Source organism: Podarcis tiliguerta (genome assembly GCF_965153285.1).
Source record: "Podarcis tiliguerta genome assembly, chromosome: 1".
In the NCBI taxonomy this organism is placed as follows: domain Eukaryota; kingdom Metazoa; phylum Chordata; class Lepidosauria; order Squamata; family Lacertidae; genus Podarcis; species Podarcis tiliguerta.
This window is the reverse complement of record NC_139534.1, coordinates 61,454,636-61,480,359: the sequence shown is the minus strand read 5'-3', so window position 1 is coordinate 61,480,359 and position 25,724 is coordinate 61,454,636. Positions and strand designations below refer to the sequence as shown.

Below are 25,724 nucleotides of genomic sequence, written 5' to 3'. Positions count from 1 at the left end.
CTATCTTCTGCCTGCAATTTTTAGAGAACTCTGGGGAATCCCTCTGCTGCTGTCCGCCCTGCTGTGCCAGAGGGACGGGGACAGTTTCGCCTGGGGAGTAGATTTATGGAGGCTTAATCTGAAAAGACTTGTAAAGTCTGCTTTTCTAGTTTTTATCTCTGTGCGTTGCTAGACAGGTACACTCTGTATAATTCCTGCTGCTTTTTGGTTGAAGTTACTGTTTGGTGTTTTGTTTATTTAAGCATGTATGCATGCTTCAGTTGGAGCTTAGAAAAAACTTGGCTTGAAAGCTCTTTAAAAACAAAGTTCATTGCTCGTATTTAGAACTTCAAAAAATATGCTGCTGTGCTCTTGTGTTCAGCTAGTGGAGTGAGAAGGCACTCGGCTTTTTAGGATAATAAGTAAATTGTAATTTTAGAAAATAGTAGAGGTATGTGGCTCGGGGGATGTATTAGTAGTCTGTGTTACAGGCACATTCAATAAGTATTAATAGGATTTATATTTCACATAATACTAGCAATGCAGTTGGGGCACTCAATCCAATAAACAAAACCCTCTCAAAATACAGAATACGATGGTTTTGAGATAATAAGGAAAGAGTTGTCGTGTACAGAAGAGGATTTCTTTTGTGCATCATAGATCCGGTTTTGAATGTGTGCACAAACATAATCAGTATGAAAATAGTTTGGATCATAATATAAGTTAACTAAAGCAACTTTACAGAAACATATTTTCCTACCTGTTCTATCCTACCCCCATCCCCAACCTGGGCAGCTATCTGGGTAATAGTGGCTGGGGCTGAAGAGGTGCTATTCAGGAGGGATGGTCCAAATCAGATAGAAGTCTGCCTGATTTTGGACAATTTCCCCCTCCTTCAGCAGCCTTCTTCAATTAACTTAATGTTAGGCTGTTTAGGATCCAAGCTGTTGTTGTTGTCTTGAATTATCTTACTGTGTTCAAATATTATGTTTGTTTAGTGTTATGCAAAAACAAGTGAAAGTTTTATAAATAAATAAATAAAGGATTCTCCTAAGTTGTATCCTATATCAGTTGTCAAATTCAGAAGATTCAGTTTTGGTTATAATCAAAAATATTGTGGTGTTCAGATTTTGTGCACTTTGACAGTAGCCTATTATTATCATTAAAAATATGCTTATATACCACTTCATGTCACAAGTGACTTCAAAGCTATTTACAGTTTAAAAAACATTATAAATCACAGAACAACATTAAGGGAGCAGTAAAAGAAAGGATCAAACCTTAAACCAGTTACATAATGTTGACAACACTCCACTTACTTACTTTATTTATCCTATAATGTAAGTTAGTATCGCCCCAAGCTTGCAGGTAAGGGAGAGAGATGGAGAGAATAGTGACTTGCCTAAAGGTAATTGTAGAGGTAAAATTTGATCCAAAGGTTAACTCATAGCTCAGGGAGCTATGCAGTTGTGGTGTCCTGCTTCCAGAATGGACTTCAGCTCACACAAACTTCTTCACCCTGCAGCTGTCAGCAACCCCCCAACCAACATTTTGCTGGCACAATATTGGTTTCCACCCTTTGTCTCTTACCCAGTGTACTGTACCAACTCTATAGCACTGTGTACCTTTGGGGCCTTTTGTTGAATTCCTGGTTCTCATTTTTGATAGGGTTCCCCTCCACCCACCTTTTAATATGGATTTTTACTTTTTCCATTGTATTTTTTTATAATTGTAAATTAATTATGTTATACATTGTCAATATTGAAGAATCTTAACTTTGATAGACTTTTGTGGTACAACTTCCAAACCGCAGTTTTTGACAAACAGCATCTAGTCTATAAATCTTATGTAGAAGCCAATTTCTTAAGTTGGCTAGCTTGTTTTTGCTTATTAGGAAAATCTGTGTGTGTGTGTGTTAAAGACTATTTGGATTGCTGGGTGGGGGTAACACCATTGGTATTACCATTTTTTGATGGTATTACAAACTTAGTGGATCAGAGAAATGCTGTGGACATAGTGTATCTTGATTTCAGTAAGGCTTTTGAAAAAGTCCCCCATGATATTCTTGTGAGGAAACTGGCAAAATGTGGGTTGAACAAGGTAACTGTTAGGTGGATTTATAGCTGGTTGACTGACCAAAACCAAAGAGAACTCATTAATGGTTCCTCGTCATCCTGGAAAAAAGTGAAAAGTGGGGTGCTGCAGTGTTCTGTCCTAGGTCTGTTGTTCAACTTGGATGACGGAATTGAAGGGATGCTCATCAAATTTGCTGGTGACACTAAACTGGGAAGGGTAGCTAAAGCAGCAGAAGACAGAATCAGAATTCAAAATGACCTTAACAGATTGGAGAACTGAGCGCAAGCTAACAAAATGAATTTCAGTAGGGACAGATGTAACTTAGGACAGAAGAACCAGATGCACTAATATAGGATAGGGGGCACCTGGCTTACTAGCAGTACATGTGAAAAGGATCTAGGGGTCTTGGTGGACCACAAGCTTAACATGGGTCAACAGTGTGATGCAGCAGCAAAAAAAGCTGCTGGGCTGCATCAACAGAAGTATAGTGTCCAGATCAAGGGAAGTAATAGTACCACTGTGTTCTGGCTTAGTCAGACCACACTTGGAATACTGTGTCCAGTTCTGAGCACCACAATTTAAGAAGGATGTTGACAAGCTAGAACATGTGCAGACGAGGGCAACCAAGATGATTAAGGGTCTGGAAACTAAACCTTATGAGGAACACTTGAAGGAGCTGGGTATGTTTAGCCGGAAAAAGAGGAGACTAAGAGGAGATATGATAGCCATGTTCAAATAGCTTAAGGGCTGTCACATGAAGGGGGATCATGCTTGTTTTCTCCTGCTCAGGAAGGTAGGACTCGAACCTATGGCTTCAAGTTGCATGAAAGGAGATTCTGACTAAACATTCTGAAAAACTTTCTGACACTAAGAGCTGTTCATGAGTGGAACAGACTCCCTCAAAAGGTGGTGGACTCTCCTTCCTTGGAGGTTTTAAAACAGAGGTTGGATGGCCATCCGTCATGGATGCTTTAGCTGAGATTCCTGCATTGCAGGGGGCTGGACTAGATGACCCTTGGTGTCCCTTCCAACTTTAAGATTCTGTGATAGTTGTGCCCTATAATTTGTTTTTCTGCCTTGTGTGTAAAACCAATTGAGTGTGCGTTTCATTCTGGTTCTCAAGCATAAATACAAGTTTCCTTGCTGCATACTGATTAAATGTCTGTGCAGTATCGTACAGAGGTTTTACAAGTTACTTCTGTCCTCTCTCTGAAACTGAACTGAGAGGTGAGTAACATGAACAAAGGATGAAAGTTTTTTTAAAGTAGACTTTTCTGCAGAGCAAATGATCATATATCATATAAAGCAATTTGGACTTGTTATTTATATAACTTAAGGTGATAATTTTGATAATTTTGGTATACTGTGTAACTAAGATAATACTGTCTTATTTTACAAGTTTGTAACCAGAATAGGTCTTTCCGTGCACAACTTTACAATATATATTTAAAAATAAATGTGCATTTTATTTTAATTTGATAGACATTTTTCTTCATCTTTATACTTAACATTAGTTTCTAGTCTGAAGCATTTGCATATTGTAGGACAGTATTCTTCATTAGCTGAATCATCAGAAAACAAGATGTTGTAGATCCAGCTGTTTGGCAGGCAGTAAAGGGTGATACGGAGTTAATGCAGGACAATTTGTCAGTGGTCTGTTTCCAAGAATGATTCAAAGTGGTGATTTTAACTTTTAAAGCCCAAGGAGCTTGAGGCTTGGATATCTTAAGTACCAACCCCTCCCCCCAAGCCTCCCTATGCATTAAGATCTGTCTTGGAGGCTCTTCTCTGGATACCATAGGTAAGAGATGGTGACTGGAGATATGGCCATTTCAGTAGTGCTGTCCTGACTTTTGATTTTGTCCTTGGTGAAGGTTTATTTAGCACAGGAAAAACACCTTTCCTGGTTATGATGTTTGCAGTTCTTGCATTATATCTTATTTTGTTATAGTGTTCTAAACTGATTTTATTGCTTGCAAATTTTAACTGGTTTTGTAAATGAGTTGCTCTGGGCATTCTCTGGATTAAAAAATACATATGTTCAGATAAACTTTAGTTTTTCAGACACTTTTCTAGGGACAATGAAAGGCATACTAGTAATGGATGAGGAATTCAATACTATGCTGCTAGTGATATAGTTGGTCATAGTGTCAATGTTAGCTGCCAGGGGGAAGTTGAGGAAAATCACTTGCAAAAATGTTTCCTTTTAAAGGCAAGAATGCTTTTTCCATTACAGAATCAACAACATATTGAGTTGTCTTTGTATGTTACTTGGGGGTTTTTCATTCTCAGCTGTGATATTCTTGATACTCTTGAAGGATACTCTTTGTAGGACAGCAGTATTCCTCCTCTTGAAACTTCTTCAATGCATTTCAGCTCCTACCAGCTGCATTTAATCTTGCTGCGGTCCGGAGGCAGAAGCAGGAGCTGCTGCTTCTGCTAATTAAATTTTATGTTAACTCCTACACTTCAAAGATGTTATCTTGGAGAACATGAGTAGCTCTCTGCCATATTAAAAAACTCTAGCCCAAGGCCTATATATCCCTGGAAACGATGCTATTTATGAAGACATGTATTTGAGTTGAGAACTCTAGGGTAGGGTTGCCATATTTCAGAAAGTAAAAACCAGGGCACCAAAGGTTGTTGAGCTTGCCTGTTACGTTTGTCTTTTGTTAGAATCCCTAACATGTTACCTCGTTTAGTATAGCAAAAGACTGGTACAGTGTTAAAGTAGGCTTTACCTATGATCTACAATTTTAGAACTCTTTGCATTGTGGAATATTAAATAAGCACAGTTTTCTACCTTTCCTTTATGTAAGAATCTTGCTCATGTGGCTACTTCAACCCTTGTTTCTAAGTTTACTCTGTAATCAGAATCTTGATTACGTGGGCATGTCAATGAGCAGAAGTATTGCAGACTAAAGTTTCATATGAAAAAGGGGTTGAAATTCTGGTGCACATTTGTTTGCATAAGTAAACATATACTGTAATCCTTCACTGTATTTCCCCCCCCCCCATAGTAAACACTGTCCCCAAATTGCAGCCACTTACCATTTACAGATTCCTTTCTATAAATAAATGAAAATGGTTGGGGCAAAAAAAACCTACAGTACCAAGTAAACCAACTGAATATTACAAATGGGAGAACTGACCTAGAGAAGTAGGTAGCTACTTTTCTTTTGAAATATACCACATGTAGCTTTATTTTGGGACATTTTACTACCTCAAGAAGCATTTGAATTTGGCTTGGGGTAGAAAAATACCCCCTAAAGTTTTCTTACATTACTTTCTTAGTTTCTGTTTACCATGTTGGGGTAAAAAGAGCAAACTTATTGAAACAAGTAGATTATAGTACTCTGCTCCTGTTGCAAAACACATGTACCTTTTTTTGAGACCCAAGCTACATTGTAGGCACACTTTGTTAGAAAATACTACACAAAATTTTGTATCTGGGTTTTTTATTGGATGACTTATGAAAAATCATCTCTTTTTTCTTTCTTCCAATCCTAAAGAGGCATATCTGGCGCTTTTTCTCTGGGAGTACGCAGGGGTACGCATACCCCTAAACATTTTGTGAATCTACGTTTGGCCTCATTGAGGGGCAGTATTTCAATATGAGTAGGAAAATGAGAGTACCCGTAAACATTTTTTTAGAAAAAAGTACTGGGGATAGCTAACAGTCACTAGCCACGGTTAGATAAATAGTAAAATCAACTAAACTTTATCTTTGGCAATTAAGGTTGCTATACATCCAGACTTTCCTGGACATACCCGGAATACTAAAGTCGGAAGCAGTGTCCGGGTGGAAATCAGCAACATGTCCAGGAAAATCCAGATGTATGGCAACCCATGTCAGCAGAGTCATTTTTGCCGATTTCCTTTAAAAATAGTTTCAAAATATCAAATATTTTTGTGATCTTGCCCAAAAAGCTCAACCCTGCTTTAGCTCTTCAAATTCTAGAATCAGGTATTTCCTTGTTTCATTGATGTCCTTTTTACCCGGGGCGTGGGAGTCCTAATCATAGTGGTGTCAATTTTCACAATATTTATTATTAAGGATTTCCATTTCAGATGTCTAAAAGAGTCAGTTTTGCATTAGTTGTACGTGTCTCATAATGCACCCAGTTCTTCTTGGCAGCTTATGTTGAAGTGGGGTTACAAAGTAGATAGGGGGAAACTAGCGAGTTGTGAGTGAAATATATTTAAAGGGACCAAATAGGAGATTGCAGGGTGGAACAAAGAGGATTATATTTTTGGTTTATGTGTTTCTTGTACAGGTGTATATTGGTGAACTTCCTCAAGATTTCCTTCGCATCACCCCAACTCAGCAACAACAACAGATCCAATTGGATGCTCAAGCAGCTCAACAATTACAGTACGGAGGAGCAATGGGTACTGTTGGGAGACTGAGCATCACTGTCGTGCAGGTATTTTGAAATGTACATCTTAGATGTGGCACATGTTTACATTTTGTAGATTCCTGGGATGTAGTGCTAAGTACAGTGTTGTCATAGTTATTATGCACAGACGCTGACAGTAGCTTTAAAAAGAGTATCACTGGTTCCTGGCTAATAAGCAGTTTGCATTGATCTTGCAGAGTACAACTAACTGCATACAGTTTTCACTTGCTATTTATGTTCAGAATTGCATGATTTCAGTGCATATTAGTGTAATCTTCCTATGAAACCACTCATCAGCATCTACTGTGAAGGCAGTATATAGGAACTGAGAGAACATGTGCTCTCCATCAGTAGGTTTTTCATCATCTAACTTTGGACATTTAACATTTTTGTGGTGGTTTTGAAGTGCTTATTTAGAACATGAAAAGTTTGAGTAGCTCTGTGGTGATTTTGGAATAACTGGTTAAATGTAACTGGAAAATATTTAAATGAAAAAACTTCAAAGATTTTGGAGATTCATTATGTAAGGTTATGCTATTTTTGTCTATGTATACCTTGAAAATGAATGCAGACTTTGTTCTCACAGCAAATAAACCCTATGAACACTTAAATCAGTTGCTAACGGATTACAAAAAAGCCCTAAACTAAACTTGTACAAATAAATCAATATGAACATCTTTTTTATTATGGCTAGCATTTCTATTTGGACAAAGTAGATCTGTAGTGTTGTGGGCAGAGTGTATTTAAATGGAATTATTGCAGATTTCATTTGAATTGAGGCATTGCAACTCATTGAGCAGAATGTCTTAATTTGAATCTTTATTCAAATCTACTCTGTTTACAAAATTTTACTTCTCAGTGGTTGATATCACCGTTAATATGCTGATTGCAACTAAAAAGTATAGACACTTCAGTCTAGGAAGGTGCATGGAAAGCTAATAACAACATTATTAATTTCCTTTGTCTACTTCCTTAGGCAAAATTGGCAAAAAACTATGGCATGACACGCATGGATCCATACTGCAGAATACGACTTGGCTATGCTGTCTATGAAACTCCCACAGCTCACAATGGAGCCAAGAATCCCCGATGGAACAAAGTTATTCAGTGCACTGTTCCACCTGGAGTGGATTCTTTCTATTTGGAAATATTTGACGAGGTAAGAGCATTAAAAAAAAAACCTGATTTGTAAAGAGGTTGGCTTAGGGGAGGAGGGATGTTTGGGGGGCACAATTAGTATGAAGTTTCAGTTCATACTAACTGAGAACATTCTCTCTGGGCCTCTACGGTCATTTTTGTTTTTTGCCCTTTATCCTAGGTAGTCTGTATTGAGAGCTGAGCCTAAAAAAAATACGGAACCTTTGTCTGCTTCCTTAAGCAAAATTGGCAAAACACTATGGAATATGTATCATTGTGCTTATGGAAGGGCTGTTGATCTCTTCAGTGCCTCTGCTAATGGGGAAAGGAGGGCAGGCAATTGCTGCCAATTCCAATTCCCGCATGCAGCCTCCTGTGCCTCCCAAAATTAGCTCCAGATAGCAACTCTAACAGAAATTATTTCCCTTTCGCTATACTGTAAATGCAAACACTTCATATTATCAGTGCAAAAATATAATGTTTTCTTAAACATAAAAATCAGTTCATGCTTCCATCTGGCAGTTACTTTTTTCTCCCAAACTAGGTAGCTCCTAGTTCTCATGCTGGTAATTCTCCAAGGCAATGTTTCACTTGCATGAATTAGGTTTATTTACTTTAGAGCATGGGTGAGAAGCCTCTTGCCAAGTTAGGCTTGTCTCGCCTTCCAGTGTAGCCCCACAAGGCTGTTCTCCCTTGGCCACACCACACCCACATGTCACTCACCTTGACTTTGAGTGGGACAGAAAACTAGAGCTGCAAAGAAACAACCAGGAGCCATAAAGTGTTTTCCTGATTACAGTGGTACCTCTGGTTGCGAACGGGATCCGTTCCGGAGCCCCGTTCTCAACCTGAAAGGAATGCAACCCATGTCTGTGCACGCGCATGCGTGTGATGTCATTTTGCGTGTCTGTGCATGCACGAGCGGCGAAACCTGGAAGTAACCCTTTTCGGTACTTCCAGGCCACCGCAGGACACAACCTGAAGCAAACGTAACATGAGCTATGACTGTATTCCTCTGTAGCTCTGCCCATCTGTCAAATGTGGTCTACAGGGGGTTGGCCATAATTTGATCTGACCTTCTTGCTGAGAGTGGTTCCCCACTCTTACTTTAGAGGCTTTAAGTAGCCTAACTGTGTGCATGATTGTAATGTTTGTAAAACAAAATCTTGAGGTTGCAGCCAGTGGTTGAAAAAGCCCATGGCAATTCACACATCCAATATTCTCCCTTATCCTTCTTCTCCCTGTACCTCCCCAAAAGCCACTCTCGAAAGTTGGCAGAACTACTAAACATTTGTGAACAGTGTTGCACAAAGCTATAGTAGGAGGGGGGAGGGAAGTAGTTGCTTTTTGCTTTGTAATCATTGGATACAACCCTTGGAATTCCACATCATTTTAAAATCTCCTTGTTCAGTTCCTGTTTGTCTGTTTGACTTATAATGACAGTAGAAAAAGTTTGACACTGATAAGAGTCTTTCGGCCAAATTCAGCTAACTAATCCTGTCAGCGGAAAACCACACAAGGATTTCTGCTGGTGCAACAGGGCTTTCCCCCTGCCTCCCTGCCCCAAATTGACTTGGGAGAATCCCTAGAACAGCACACTGGTGGAGAGAGGGCAGATCATTTCATCAAACAAGCAGAAATACTTGTGCTGATGGACCTAGCAATAACTTGAATTGATCCCTTTAATTTTATATTAAATCCACTAGGTTTGAAGAAATGTTACTTTCCAGTTCTTGTGTTTATTTTTCTGTCAATCTTAGTGCTCCAAGTTATCCATGAACCATGGTGTTTCTCCTTATGAGTGGATTAGGAAGGACAATTAGCCTACTTCTGAAGAACAGATGAGAACTTGATTCCATTGAAAGCACAATTATTTTAACTTTAATGTGAAATAGCAAAATTTTAAAACTGATAGTGACACTTACGTTTCTGTCCCTTTAAATTCCTCCTCTCATAATTACCTAAATATGTATCTTTCAGCGAGCATTTTCAATGGATGATCGCATTGCTTGGACGCACGTTACTATTCCTGAATCACTGAAACAAGGAAAGGTAGAAGATGAATGGTATAGCCTGAGTGGAAGGCAAGGAGATGACAAAGAAGGAATGATTAATCTGGTCATGTCTTATACAGTAAGTTAATTGACAATAGTTGCTTTAGTGCAGGAGGCAATGAGTTTGCTGACAAAATGGGGCAGAAAGAGGCTTTGTTGGAACCCGAGGCATTGCACTTCTGGAACTTTATATATTGAACTACTCAAAGTCTGTTTGATACATGAAGAGAATAGAGAAGTGAGTAGATAATATGTAAAGGTGTATCAGAATTAACAGAACTGCGTATTGAAAACCAAGATTAACAGAATTGAATTCATAAAACATGGTCCATAGGGTGTCCTGACTGTTCCTAGAGATACCTTTTCAGCAACTCCTTCCACAAAATCTCCAAATTACCTGGAAATTTTTTATCGTATTAATTTTTGGAAATCACTTTTGGAAATTTTGTAACTTAAATTTGAAATGTAGAGCAAGTGCATCATGTAACATATCATATTAAAGCCCATGTAGTTCTGAAGAGATTGATGTTTTTAGTTTTGATGTATCTCAAACCTGGGCTGAGCCTTTAAGGTTTTTGTGTAGTCCAGGAAAACCAAAATAATTGCAATTTTTTGGAAATTTCAAACCCTCATAACGTGAAAATGGGATGAGATAAATTTTTTTGAGATTTAAACTTAGTTTTGATCATTCAACAAGTGTACAAAATATTAAGAAAATTGGATGATATGAGGTAAAAAAGTTGGACCACTTGATATAGAATGACCCATTGTGTCCAACTAAAAATACTGTGTGTGTTATGGATAAACCTTTGGGAATATGAATATATAAGGTAATATTTTTTTATGAGAGAGAACAATTATTAATGATGAAGGACACTGAAGAGAATTTTGCTGATGGTCTTCATGTTTTGTTTCTAAACTGGGGAATGATACTTTTGTACAGCAAAATTTGTAAATGAAGCTTATTACAGTCTCTCACATTGTGAGAAGTAACAGTGTACAAAAAGCAGGGTTTTATCCAGAAGTGGTTTATCTGTACAATTCATTGTGTAAGTACTTGCATAATGTAGCACAATGTCTTCTGTTAGCTCTTGCACACTAATTCACAAAGTAGCAGCACTAGGAGAATTTCTTCTAATTTCACATTTCTGGATCTGGGCCAGAAGCTCAGTATTCCACCTCTGAAGCTCAGTATTGTACTCTGAGCGAAACAGAGCTTAAACTGCCTGCAGTTTATCATAAAAGCATAATTTGATTTGAGCAGATGGAACTCTCTATTTATAGGTTATTATAGTTCCTTTGAAATGTCTTTTAAGTCAATGGAACTCATTTAAATTTCCTGGGATGTGTTGGCACTTACTGACTTGTGCCAAAAAGTTGCTTCCTAGCCTTTGTATGGCAGGACTTAAGTGGTTTTTGTGCATTTTCTTGCTGCTTTGTTTTGTTCCTAGAATAATTTTCAAATACTCATTTGTTTTGCTGTCTTTTGATATCCAGTCCTTACCAGCTGCCATGATGATGCAGCCTCAGCCAGTGGTCCTGATGCCCACAGTGTATCAGCAAGGAGTTGGATATGTGCCTATAGCAGGTATGTTACTCCTTTTTCTTTTTAATTTGAGCTTTGAAAAACAAGTCTCTTGGAAATTGCTAATTTAAGACCAGAGGGAGAGACAAGCTCTGTTCTTTGAAGTACCCAGCATAAAATCAAACATTCCGTATGAAACTATAATTTGGAGACTAATAAGGCACTTGCATGCTCAAGCTGTTTACAGATTTTCACAGAACTGAAGTATTTATACAGCTGTCAGTGTGCCTACATTTTGAACAAGCCTTAGCGAGCCTTGGGTTTACAACCCACCCACCCCGGGCAATGACTGAGAAGAGATTAAAAAACAAACACTTCAAATTCTCTTTTTAAATGAACCACAGTTTAGTGTGTTGTCCAGACCCAATCTGTGGTTAATCTTAGTTATGGTTAGTGGTAACAAGCCAGCTTCATTAACGGGGGTTTGAAGTTGACTTGTTTCCACTAACCATAGCTAAAATTAGCAACAGTTGTTTGGCATCAGAGAACATAGGAATCTACATTTAATCTAAAGTACCGTATATACTTGAGCATAGGCTGACCCAAATATAAGCCAAGGCACCTAATTTTACCACAAAAAACTGGGAAAATTTATTGACTCAAGTATAAGCCGGTTCACCACACCACAAACCTGGTGGTGGCAGCAGCAGCGGAGGAAGAACAAGCAGCCCAAAAGGGCTGATTTCAGGCTGCTTGTTCCTCTCCAACAGCAGCAAAGGTGGAGGAGGAGGAAGGAGCAGCCTGAAAGGACCCTCACTCGTGTATAAGCTATGGGGGGCTTTTTCAGCATAAAAAATGTGCTGAAAATGTCGGCTTATACTCAAGTATATACGGTTCTTGCTGTAACCACCATCAGCTAGCTGATCAGCAGTTACAGGTAATGCCTCTGAAGTCTGTTTAAGGGAAGTTGTTTGGATGCATACTGTATCCTCCAGATGAATAATCTGCAGAGATAAAAATGTTCTATTTGGAGGTAATACTTTGAATTCAATCTGCTTCCTCTAAGTAGAGAAAAAGAGCCCCCTCACTCCCTAGTGCAACCATCCCAGCAGGGCTCCCTGTTGACTCAGATTAGGTGATCAGCACTGACAAGGAGCCCTGCTTGCAGAGGATTACTTGGGAGCTCTTGATTGGTCCTTTGCTGCCATGGCTGTACCTGCCCACACCTAGTGTGGTTTGTGGGGGGCGGCATTGCCGTCCAAGTTGGACCCATCCTGGCCTATGTAGGCCCAGCAGCCAGAGGTTCCCCCACCCCTGGTCTACCATGGTATCTGAATTGCTCCAGTATGTGGTGCACACTATATTTGGCCAGACTACTTATACAGGTTTATGTAGTGCTTAAAACAGTATCAAGTAAAAGCCAAAATAATCTGTTTTCAGTGCAATAAGTACTGCTGTGATAGAAGTACGTGTAATTTTTTTATGTGAATGTCACAGGCCTCCTGTTGGCTTGTATTCATGAAAAGTTTCACATCCTCCCCCTCTCCTTTGACTGGAACAAGTTTAGAAATGTTTAAAACATTTATTTCCTCTTTATGTGGAAGAATGGATGTTCATCTGCATTGCTCCATATCTGCACATGTACATGGTTGTTGATCAACAGTGAAAACAACTCCAGGAGTAAAATGGATTAAACCGGCAGCTTGCCTTCTGGTCTATTGATTTTCCTAGTATTTAAAATTATGTGGAAGTAGTGGGCTGTGTTTAGGGTACAGGGAAACTGTGTGAACACAAGCTCTCCCATCCCTTGTGCACCAGAGTTCTTGCCATGCCATTTAGACTTGTACCTCCATAGTGAGTTTTCTCCTATTGATCTTCAAAAATTATTTCTCCCTGCAAATCTCTCCTTATCTTGCATTCCCTGTTTTCTGGTGCTACTGTACATAAGAATATTTAGTCTTCTATAAAAACAAATTTCAACTCAGTATCTATTATGAAGTTGGGATGGCAAGATGTCAGCTTCTTCAAAGGCTGAAGCTTTATGACATGTCTCACCAATATGATGATGTTCGACAAAAATTTGTGACTAAGGATCAGACTGAAGTGCGTATTTCATTTTTTCCTAAAATGTGTTTGTTGGGCATGATTTGTATATTCAAGCATTTCCCAAACTTCTGATAGTTGAGACTTTATAGCCTCTCTGCCTACCCCCTTTCTGCCCCCTTTCTACTTTTTTTAAGTATCAAGTGAATGCAGACAAGATAAATGCATGTGAGTTGTGAGCTTACTGTACACAGTAATAATAGTGATTAATTTAAATCAGTCATGCTATCTTTCTAGCTACACTAGCATAGCACCTGTACTATGAAAGAATTCCAAATTTGCTGATCACTTTTAGTTTATCAGGGCTATTGTCACAATTGAAGCTTATGTGACAATACATATGTTAGTCTCTAAGGCAGGCATCCCCAAACTCGGCCCTCCAGCTGTTTTGGGACTACAACTCCCATCATCCCTGACCACTGGTCCTGTTAGCTAGGGATGATGGGAGTTGTAGTCCCAAAACAGCTGGAGAGCCAAGTTTAGGATGCCTGCTCTAAGGTGCTAGACAGTCTCTAAGACTGTCAGTTTGATGCTATGCTACGCTGTAATCTACCTGTGTATTTGCATGGTTATCTGTCTATATATTATGATGGAATAAAACACTTTGAATATTTCATACCATAGCATTCAACTTTTTGTTGGTTCATTTAGCAAAATGCCTTTTAAATTCACTTAAACCAGGGAAGGAAATGGCCCATGGGCTGTGTTGGGCCCTTGCTCCTTTATCCCACTAAGCAATTTGGGGGCAGGAGCGGGAAGACTGAACAACCCTAGCTGAAGAAGTTAAGTCATCTCTGGCTTCATTACTAATCAGATACATCATATTGCTTTTAACTGGTGGATATCTTTCATTCATAGTTTCACTTTTCACTTAAAAATATGGGGTGGCACTCAATGCTTGTAATACACAAACTTGACCCATTGAAATCATTAGCCTTAAATGACTTGTCCATGTATTTCAGTGGAGCTACTCTTGAGTATGACTAACACTGGATATCATCTCTGGTCATTAAAATGATTAGTCCATTGTGGAGCAATTAATTAGGAAAATCTTTTTTATTGATCTCTAGAAGGAAATGCCTTTTTCATTGTACTTGTTCTTAAATGAAGGCCTTAGCTCCAGCAACTAATATATATTTTGTTTAAAAAGTTTTTAAGTACTGAACAATTGGCTTCAAGCATTTAAATATCTATGGTATATTCTACCCAGTCTTTAGAACCCCTTCAATAATAAATCTTACTTTCAAAAACAAACTGGTTGTTTCAATTTGACTGCTGTAAACCCAAATTATTCAATCTGCCAGATGTGATAGAGAATGTCTCCCTCTTACTTCTACATAGCAACTTGCAGTATTGTAAAAACAAGGGCATAACTTTGTAGTATTGAAAAACTCAGTTACCTTATATTTTGATGAATTGAAGAGCAGGGTATGTACATTGTCTTGCATATGTGCATGGAGTGTTTCTGCAGTGAATGAATAAATATTACATTGCCAGTAGCATGTATTTTATCATGCTTACAAAGCTTCAGTAGTGTGCTTCTTCAAGCCTCAGTTATGAATGAGATCCAGATGTCCTGTTAATAGCTCTGCAATCTTTATTCAGCTTATGCATTGGTGATATTTCTCCTCTGGGTGTCTTGTTACAGCGAATAATGTAGTATGTATCAGAATCATGCAGTACATATTTGAGAAGAATGGTTCATTGCTGTCTAGTTCTTAGTATGATGTACAACTTCATTCAGCCTTTGCATGGTCTGTTGCAAGGACTGAGAAGTGTAAAAATTTCTGGCACTTTCACAGAATTTAGCCTTTGGTACCTAGGCCATCGGTAGCCAGTGTGATGCCTTCCATATATAACACCATAGACAGCAACACCTATCGGCCCCAGTCATTATGACAAGTTGTCACTTAAACCATATTGCAAGATTGGATGGTACTCTGCTTGATTGCTGGGAAGACGTGATAGATAAAGCATGCAGAGTGGTTGAGGTTTGGCTTAGGTTCTAAAATAAGGAAGAAAGAGATACCACTTGGTGAGTGAGAAGACTTAAATTGATTTGAAAGAGTCTTGATGCTGACTGATCTGTGTGACTGCAGACTTAGAGACTGGACCTAAAGATCAGATTATGTAGAGAGCCAAAGGCTTTTGCTGATGAGGGACACTTCACTCATAGCTGTGAACTGCAAATGTGTGGCTTTGCAGTTGCCATCAATTAACCGGGTGTTTGTGATCTAGGAACAGGATAAGATGCTATCATGCTGAGGAAACAGATACTTAGCAGGGGGGATATAGGCACAAAGGGGTTAGGATTAGTTGTACCTTGGCAGGAAGAGTAAGCAGAGATGGATTGAAAAGGGGCTGTGCAAAACAGCCTGTGATGCCATTAAATATTTGTAAAGCAGTGAAGAGATACCCTGTTGTCCACCCTCTCTGTTGTGTACACACACACACACACACACACACACACAAAATAAAAACAGTATGTGTGATGGATGAAGTACAGAATGTCATCTATTCAGTCCCATTGACTCATCATTTTCAAAGGTTTCAGCAATTAATTAGATAAAATGCATCTTCTAAAATTCTGTAGTACATATGCAGTAAAAAGGTTGGACACCAGGTGTCATCATGATCTTCCAGCTGCAGACAGCAATACCTAAATTGTAATATGTATTTAGTTATGTTATTTGTAGAAGTTAGGTTTTCCACATTCTCAGGAGGAGGTCTAAGAAGTCTTTATTCTTGGATAGTAGAAATGGTTTTCTTCTAACAATTTTTATAAACTGGAATTATTTTTTGGATCTCTACCCACCCATCAAAGTAATCAACTTGAATTAAGAAACTTATTCTTCATGTTTGGCATTGTTGGAATCTTACTTCCCCCATTCCTTTTACCACGTGAAATATAAGGGTGGCTAGATGTAAAGAAGTGGGCTTATGTGTGGCAGAAACTAGGACGAAAGGAACTCTAATGATATGGAAAGAAGAGAAATATACAATTTGGGACAGTATGGTGTCCATAAAATGGAAATGGTGGACATTACTTAATGATTTCATAGGATGTAATGACATTGGGTAAGTGTAGATCACTAGATGTGTTAGTGGAAATATTCATAGGGTTGCATGTTGCTGTTTGAAACAGCAGGCAAAATCCTGGCATCTAAAATCTGTAATGTGTCCGAATTCAATCTCCTTGGAGGAAATTTCCTAGCATTAAGTAGAATAATGCCTGTTTTCCATGTTTTATTCCTTTCCCACACTTTCACCTGTCCTCAGGGCTTGAATACTTGGCTCTGGGTAAGTCTTCTTAATTCTTTTTGCATCCCATTCAACAGGAACAAGAATTATGCATGAGATCATGCAAACTGCTTTTTATTTGTATGCAATATGTTGCAATACAAGAAATTGCAGGTGGATGTCACAATACACCAATTTCAGAATTATTTATTTTATCCTATGTGATTTCAGTGGGAAACAAAAATGTGTTAGAAAAATGGAAGGTAGTTCTTCATATAATAACAAATTTTGTTATTACAAATATTAGGCTTATTTATCTTAAAGTTGGCAGAAGTTTCCAAACTTTCCATTAGTGTTCTTGATGACATGAATATATATATTAGCATTAAGTTGTGTGTCCTCACTTTTTCCATACTCATTTATCACTCCATCATCTGACAGACTTACCCCTGGAAATTTGTATGACTTCACTTATTTTTAATAAAAGAAATTGCTTGCATTTGCAATAAGGCTCCAAAGTTTAAAAGTTATTTATCACTTGTCTTGTGAATTTGAAGGAGTCTGAACTTGTGCACTTTTGAGTAGGAAAGGGATGAACCTAGCAGAATTGTTTCTACCTTAGGGAAGAGATAGCTGCTGTCAGAGGACACACAGTACAAATAATCCTTGAAATAAATTAAAGTAGCTTTTCCATGCTTGTGGTCACTCTTTGAAAGGAGGGCTAGTACCTGAATGTTTGTTTTCCTACTCTGGGCTGGAGAAAGGACTTTGTGAACTAAGAGGTGGTACCTCTAGCATGTCTAGTCCCTTTTGAACATAATAACAAAAGAAAGGCGTGTCAGACAGTACCTTGTCTTCCACTAGTCTGTACCATTTTTTTACCATGTTTCAGTACACGTTCTGTGTTCAGGACCTGCCCTATGCTGTTTTCAAAGATGACTTCTGTTTCAGTTGCAGAAAAGGCTTTTCCTGAGCAGGCATGGCATTGGCACAGAGTTTTCAAAGTAACCATGAATTTCTTACATTGCCTCCTATGCTAAATCTGGGCCTAGTTCAAGTGAGAGCATGGCCAATTTAATGCCCAAGCTTAACTGTTTCCATTTGCAACCATTTTACCTTGGTTCTGGATTTCTGTGCTGAGGAGGATGGTGGTTGTGCTACAACACCAAACAATCTTAAAATTAAAAGTTGTAAAGCTGTGGAAGGGCAAAAATCATATCCCATTGGGTTCTCCAGCAAACCATCTTGCCATTAATTTGCTTGCCTATTAGATTTTAAAGCATCTGCTTTCATCTTTGCTTTTGATCAATTGCTCCACAGATAAGCTCAGTTTTGAAGAGTTATCAACCTGGCTTTTCCAAGCTGCCTAAAAACAGATTGCATTCACAAAACTGCTACTGGGTACTTAATGCCCATTTGACTGTGATCTGGAACGTACACACTTGGTCAATATGCTTCAGTGACAGATTAGTTTTTTTATCAACTTGGGGGCAAGGGACAGAACCTGCTAATTTGCTTCTATCAAAATAACTACTTTCAAGTCAATTTCATCAGGGCTACCCAACACTGACTGTAATATGGGACTTGTCAATTACCTCTGAGGAGATCCTAAGCTCCAGTAACTATCTGGCTTTATTGCAGCAGTGATTTGCAAGTCCTGTTTGTCATGTTGCCATAAAAATGGGGGGGGGGGAGTGAAAGCTACTTAGGCTGCATTCCCCCTTTCTCCTTTGTAAAATCTTGTGGCCCATAGTGCAACACAGTATGACTTGAAATCAGAAGGAGTATTGTGACATCCTCACTGTTAACTGCAGTATAAAAATGTCCAGTCAAGTGTCTCTTTTCTCATTTAGTAAAATGTTCAATATCCAGAATTTGGGAGCAGGCACAGGGTGGAGTTGGGGGATATAATGCAACTGTTAGCATTTTTATCTGTCCCGGAATTATCTCTGACCTCCATCATAGGTATTGACAGAAGAAAGTCTCTAAAAGATAAAGAAAGTATGGAGCAGCATTTTAAGTAAGATACAGAGATGCTCATGAAAGTTAGATTCTACCCCCTCCTGTTTGTGGCATTTGAATCTGTTCCACTGATAAACATTGATAGCTTTAACTTTTCCTTAGGAAATTTTGAGGGGGTTAGGGTACTGGGATATGAAGGCACTTGACTGTACTAGAATTTTGTTTTCAATTCTGCAGTATTTTCTGTACAACTCGAATACATTTATTTTCAAGACAGTTTTCATTGCTTGTTTGTAAATAGCCAGTGTGCATTATCAAACACATTGCCATTTTTGCATTTATGTTTTATTAAATGCCAGTGCTTATGCCTGAATGCTTCTTGCTGCAGCCATGCTGGTGCATTGAGACCAAACCTGTTTCATAAAATTTGAAATACATCCTTTGTAAGTAGGAAATAACATCAATGAACAACTCTGTGTACATTGAAGTACGTATTATTCAGTACTAGTGTTGATCAGTTTTAATTCAGGTAGGTTATTTCATAAATAATTGAAGTGTCTGTCTTGTGATAAGAAAATAATTTTAATGTTACGTTTACTTTAATTGGCCACATTGATTGTCAGATTATTAGGAGCTTTGTTTCTTGCACAGAATGAAAATCACAACAAATTCAGTTATACTACTACTATTAGTCTAATCAAATGTCTTAAATAATAGAAGAAAGCTTTTAGACTCACACAAGTGTACTCTTAAGAACTGAGTTGTGCCAGACAAGAGTATACATCTATCTAGAGCTGGGTTGGGAAACTGGAGACAGCTGGCAGCCAAAGCTCCTTATTTCCCCTACCCATCATGGGCAAAGTATGAGAGGCAGCTTATCCACTTGTCAATCACTTAATGTCAGGTGATACATTTTTGCATAATGCTGTTGACGCACCACCTTGAGGAACTGCTGATTGTTGGTACTTGCATAACTGTGCACAGAAGTGGGAAGGATCAGTGGGTCATTGTGCCTTGCATAATGATGTATACAGAAGCTCTGGTGATCCCCTAATGGTTAGCACTTGCAAAAAACCATTTTTGCCTAACTGTGTCTTCCTGACCCACACTTGATTGCCTGCAGGCCACGGATTCCTCACTGCTGATCTACAGGCTTGTGCAACTTTGCATGAGGTCACAGAATAATCTGAAGAATTCAGCATGGACTTTTGGCAGTCTGGATTGCAGCTAATTTGAATATTATATTATACATTTATGCATTATACATTTTCTGCAACTTCAACAGCTTCTCCCAAATAGTTTTCGCAATGACCTCTTCTCACAGTCCTGATAGTTATATTGCATTTTGTCAACGATGGAGTTATCACCTAGTCTATATAGTGACTAAAAACAAATCAATTAATTTATACATTTGATTTCCAATCAAAAACATTTGTTCTGATTTTTGCTTTTACTGGCTGTAACATCAAGATGGTAGGAACACCTCTTGCTAACAATATCAGCTAGTGGAATCATTAACATCTTGTGTCTTCAATATCATTATTACCTCTCCAGTAGTGCAAATTGTGGCTGATACTGATGCATTTATCTGTGGTTCAAGGTTACCTTTTTATAGCAAAATCCTGTTCACTATCTAAACTTAAGGTTAGGGGCAGGAATTGTATTAATAGAATCCAGCGTGAAATATTTAGGAGGCAGTATTTTCTGTTTAAGCACAAGGACTGCATGGGACTAACCAGGTTTTTCAGATTTTTGGCATTAGTAGCCAGTTTTTAGGTGCTTGGCAACTTCCAGTCTTGTAAATAGCTAATTTTCCAAAATAGCAAACGGGCTCTTTAATTAAAATAGTTGATTCTTGTGTTTGTTTGTCTGTGATTTTACATCTAGAACACAATACCATTACTAAACAGGAAGGTTTTACCCACTAAACACTTTGAACTTGTGGAAAGTTAGGCCTAAGGGTCGTATTAACCTAGGGATGGGGAATGTTTGGTCCTCCTGATGGTGTTGAACTGTAATTTCCATCATCTCTGGTCATTGATGCTGCTGACTGGGACTTGAACAGCATCTGAAATGCCACTGGTTCCCTATCTCTGTCTTAACTGTGCTTTAACTCCATGAGCTTGATGGTATTTGAAAGCTATTTCATCATTTTTAAAAAATACTTGCCAGTCTTCCTCAACTGTCTCTCTCTATTTTCCAGGAATGCCTACCGTTTGTAACCCAGGCATGGTACCTGTGGCAGTTCCACCTCCCGCTGTCAACCCTCAGCATGTATGTAATGAAGAGGATTTAAAATCTATCCAGGACATGTTCCCCAACATGGACAGAGAAGTAATCCGTTCAGTGCTAGAAGCCCAGAGAGGGAACAAGGATGCTGCTATCAATTCCTTGCTTCAAATTGCAGAGGAATCTTAGACCATCTGCTCATTTTCCATCTTCATTGTTACCCTTACTTTTGATTTGCCAAGCCCAGGGATTTAGGTAGAGGAAGAATTTCCTGTGAAAACATCCTGTCTGAGAGATTGTGTTCCCATTTTGTTGGTGGTGGTTGTTGGACATTTGCACATTTTGTTTTTACATATGTTCTATAGAAATCTCAGCCATTTTTATTAATATATCAGTTCTGTCATGTATGGCTGCATTGGTTTGAGAGGTGGAGTTGGAGCATCTATGCTGCTTTTTTTCCTTCCCCCATTTTGGAAAACAAACACACACAAGCTTATTCACCTAGTTTTGACACTATGCATTCTGTTGACATAAGAGATAGAGTATAGGTTGAGTGATCACAGCAGACTGTTGTTCAACAGGGGTTTTTCTTAAAAGTTCCCTCCTATCAAAATAATATTTGTCTGAAAAGTGATTACACAGTGCCCTTCAGCAGGTTCAGCAATTTATAACAATTCTTAGTATAGACAAACTGGCTTTCCTGTAACTTTTGTGATCTTTCTAATGAGAGATTCCATTGCTCAACCTATTAATCGGGCACCAATGCAATATATTTGTTGAGTTTTGTTTGTTTAGAGATAGCTACTCTTATTGGATGTGCTGCTGTGCATCTGAAATCTGAAGTTAATTGTTTCTCGGGCCACAGTAGCAAAGACTGGAGGAACAGGGTTATTTCCTAATATGCTATTGTGTTTACTTGCACTGTCCTTGCTTCTACATTTGTGAGACATTCAAAAAGATAAAGATTTTATACTTGGGAAAATTTGGCATCACATTTTAATAAATGTCCTTATGATCAGTTACCATAAAATAATAATAATGCTTTAAAAGAAATTTTCATTTTTCATCCATAATCATTTGTTATGGATGAAATCTTCTATTTTTCCATTTTGAAAAAAAAATAATTCAAGGCATAATACCAGTACGATATACACAGTCATTACTCATTGAGTACCAGTTGGCCTTAATTCCATCAAAACTGAGGCATGTGAAAGAATCCATTGTCACAAATGAGGCAAACCAAATTTAAAATACAATCCCAGTATGTTGGAAGAGGGGAATTGTACATATTCATTGTGTATTGTTAGACCTGCAGAACTGTAGAAGAGAACAAATGTTTATCTGTTTAATCAGTTCCTTTCTTTTTTGGCAAAAAAGCAAAATAATGCACTTTAATATGCACATTTTTTCTAAATGTGCTGTTTGGCTTATTGATGGGTTTAAAACATTTTAATTACTTTCTGTAATTGCCAGCCATACTTTGTACTTTCTCAAGTGTTTGAACACAGTTCAGACTCTCACATTGGTTCTGACTTTTATCACTTTAGAAAAAAAGTGTGCATGTTTTTTGTCCTCCCCCCCAAATTCCTGCTCCGCTCCTGCAAGCATTCAAAAAATGGTCCACTAGAATACTTCATCATATCATCATAAGTACTCCTGGCACAGCCAGCTTATAGTTCAAATATTTATTTTTTTAATGATTAAAATATAGGGGAGGAAATGATTTTTAAATACAGTACCAAAAATTTGTGTGTTTTTTTCTGTTTGTTGCTTAAAACGTATGTATCCTTCCATTTAGCTAGCAGATTTGCATCTGTGAGCATTTATTCCCTCCTCCGCCTTCCTATCCTTCTGTTGCTTTTTAAATACATGAATACAATCTGCTGCAATGTGTGTATTTTACAACATCCTCTAGATCAGTCTTTAACAACTTGATGCCCTCCAGCTGCTTTGTATAACTCCCAGCCAGCATGGCTTTGGGCAGTTGTAGTCCAAAACATCTAAAGGGCACCAGACTGACAAGGGCTGCTCTAGACCGAAGAAGCTTGTGTGTCCATCAGAAAATTAGCTTGGGTACTTTCTTCATATTTTACAATACTTTCAGATCAAACTTTTATCTAATGGCATACATTGTCAGTAGCATCATAGTACAGGTAAGTCTTGTGGTATTTGTGAACTAATATATTTTGAGAACTCAGATGTACTCAGCAGAAAGTCTGGAATAACAATTTGATGTTTGGAAAAATCTGCTGTAGCATTATACCCATAGAATAAAATGGACTGTGTAGTTCTAGAAAACAACATCCAAGTACTTAAACAGAATTATTATTAAGATTATTCTGGAGATGGTTTTAAAGGGTTTCTTTTAGTTTAGGGAAGATCCTTAATTGTAAACACAGTGCAAACAGTTGAGAATGCACTTCCACAGTAAAGACATGAATAGGAATGGGAGTGTTATGACTAAATTCAGTTTCTGGAAGGTACAAGGATATGAGACCTTTGAAAAGTCTGGGAAGCTTTAGTGGTGGTTGTTAAGCTGCATTTTTAAACAATACAGCAGAGAGAACCATCGAAGAACATGGGAAGTAAATATGATAGATTGCTATTAACATGTTCCTCTATCATGAAGAAAACAATGACAACACACAGTCCTGTATTAAATTAATGTCCTGCATTCAATGACTACTATGTATCATTAAAGTTGAAAGGGGTAAATGCAAGCATGGCTACAGTTATATGCATATCTTTTCTTGATAACTAGCGGGATTTCCCCCGATCCTTCAAACGTGTTTGGAAGTAATCCCCATGGATTTTAATGAAATTTGCCTCCAGATCAATGGGAATAAGATTGGGGTGCAAATTGCTGATGTGTGAGCTGAAATGCACTAGTCACCTGTCAAATAAAAGAAATGCTGTGCAACGCACAATTCTCAATACAATTTCTCATATGCTCCGTTTAAATGAACAGCATGTTCAGCTTTGTGCATCTGGCACAGCATTCCTCCACAGCCGGAAGAACTCTGCTGAAGACTGCACTAGCTTCAAACCTGCCAAGGACCTGAAAGTGGGTTAAATACAGGAATACTTTTGTCTAGCTAGATGCTTGCCACCTTCTTCTCTACTGCTGTGTGAGTGTGTGCTGATGGTTCCAAGTGTTTCCCTTTGCAGATATTATTGCTTGTGTTGACTGACCTGTAATACTGTATAGAGGATGTTTTGCTGTAATAATTCTGAAGACATTGTTTTTTACTGTATTGAGGTTCAGATGTTTGTCTCTTGCATTGTAAAATATTTTATCCCATTCTATCTAATTTAATAAATGTGTACCAAACCATGGGAAAGTGTTTGTTTTTAATAGGCGACATTATGTTCCAGAGGCTAGGAATTATATTAAGTGAAATGTAGACAATTTTTAAATCCAGCTGTTACTCACTGAAGCTAATAGGACTAACCTAAGTCTGTTGCTACATTGAGTAAAACACAACCCAAAATATTGTAGGCCACAGAGGCTTTCCTGGTATTTGTTTATACTTAGTGGAATATCCATACTGCAAGGATAGTTTGTTTGAAGGAGAGTGAATCATTTAAGAATCTGTGTGGTGAAGTGGCTGGTGGGTGTTGCAGATGAACCCAGGAGATAGAGGTTTGAGTCCATTCTTCCTTTCAGTCACACTGCTGTTCTTGTGAAGTCATATTTTCTCCCTCAGTTTCTTGGTTAATACAACAGGAATAAGAGGGATTTGCCACACAGGGTGGTTTTGTGGGGCAAATAAAATGAAGTTAAATTGCAGTACTCAGGAAAGGGGTATTTTATAAAATTAAACTTTTATTACTACTGTCTAGTAGTGATCATGCAATTTAATATAATTTGTAGGCTGCATGTGCCTGTGTTACAACCCTTAACACTTTATACATTACCTCTCTCTGCTGCTGATGAGCTGGAGTGTCTTACAGCACTGTTTGTATATCATTGTTTGTGATACTCCACTCCAACGATCTCGTTTGGGGAATAGTGCGTCCTAAGTGCAATTGTGTGCAAATGTGGAAAAGTGGATGAAATAGACAGATTTATGACTGCATGCATAATTAAGCATGCATAATTGGGAAGATAATGCATTGAAATTAATTGTACATATCTGAAATGGGATGATTAGTACTGGACTACACGATGAATTTACTCCATGAAAGGTTGCCTATCCAGACATTGGTTTTATTTTTTCAGTTATAGTCTATATGTTGGTAGGATATCAGATGAAATCAGAGTTGTTTTAAATTAACACCTCCAGGTATTTTCAGTAGTACATTAATTTAAATACCTGTTTCCCGGAAAAGCAATTTTAACAATGGCTTTTAATATATATATAATAAAATCAAAGAGCAAATTGCATGAATAACATCTGTCACATCTCAATTATTGAACAGTTCGCACAATCGGGCATGTCTTTATTGCAAGATTGTATACTCAGGTACCAAACCACATGGTGAAACTAGTGTGAGCAGTTACATGGAGACATCCTCAGTCATCTGACATGCACTTTGTTTTGCTCCTGAGCTTTGAGAAGCAAACAACACCACAAGTTGTCCTTGTGCACTTAGTGCTTCAGGCAAGCCTTTGGTGGTAATTACATTAGTAATTCAGTTTAATTGAGTTGTGTAGATGGCTCTTAGCAGAGCTTCATGATGGTAAAATATTTGAAACTACCTATTCCACATTATAATCCTAAGAGCCCTATAGAGCTTCCTTGGTAGTGATTACAAGCTCGCTACATGGGAAGAAAATTATATCTCCCCTCCCTCATGTGCTAGTCTCCCAAAGCATATTGTTTTGCTCTAATCAAGCCTGAAGTGGTTCCAGTAAATGACACAATATCCTGTCAAGATTAATAGTGGCGTAATGCAAACGATGCTTAAATGGCTTTCTGATATTCCCTGGGCCAGAAGAGTTTGCCATCTTTTGAAGCAAAATAATATGGGCAAAATGGTGAGGAGGAAGAGGAAAAGAGCTACTTTCTGAAGGGA

General features: G+C 38.1%; 1 protein-coding gene across 5 annotated transcripts in view; it reads left to right on the top strand.

Annotated features, from left to right (window-relative positions):
- Positions 1 to 24,039, top strand: part of TOLLIP (toll interacting protein) — a 34,431-nt gene extending 10,392 nt beyond the window's left edge. For 3 of the 5 annotated variants that reach the window (XM_083425642.1, XM_083425639.1, XM_083425641.1), the window contains exons 2-7: positions 6,333 to 6,482; positions 7,432 to 7,614; positions 9,573 to 9,725; positions 11,144 to 11,234; positions 16,554 to 16,574; positions 20,680 to 24,039. In XM_083425642.1, the coding sequence (XP_083281768.1) occupies positions 6,444 to 6,482; positions 7,432 to 7,614; positions 9,573 to 9,725; positions 11,144 to 11,234; positions 16,554 to 16,574; positions 20,680 to 20,894 (702 nt within the window). In that variant the 5' untranslated portion in view covers positions 6,333 to 6,443 and the 3' untranslated portion in view covers positions 20,895 to 24,039. The remainder of the gene's footprint in view (positions 1 to 6,332; positions 6,483 to 7,431; positions 7,615 to 9,572; positions 9,726 to 11,143; positions 11,235 to 16,553; positions 16,575 to 20,679) is intronic. The other 2 variants (XM_083425640.1, XM_083425643.1) reach the window with 1 other exon arrangement.
- Positions 24,040 to 25,724: the final 1,685 nt, after the last annotated feature.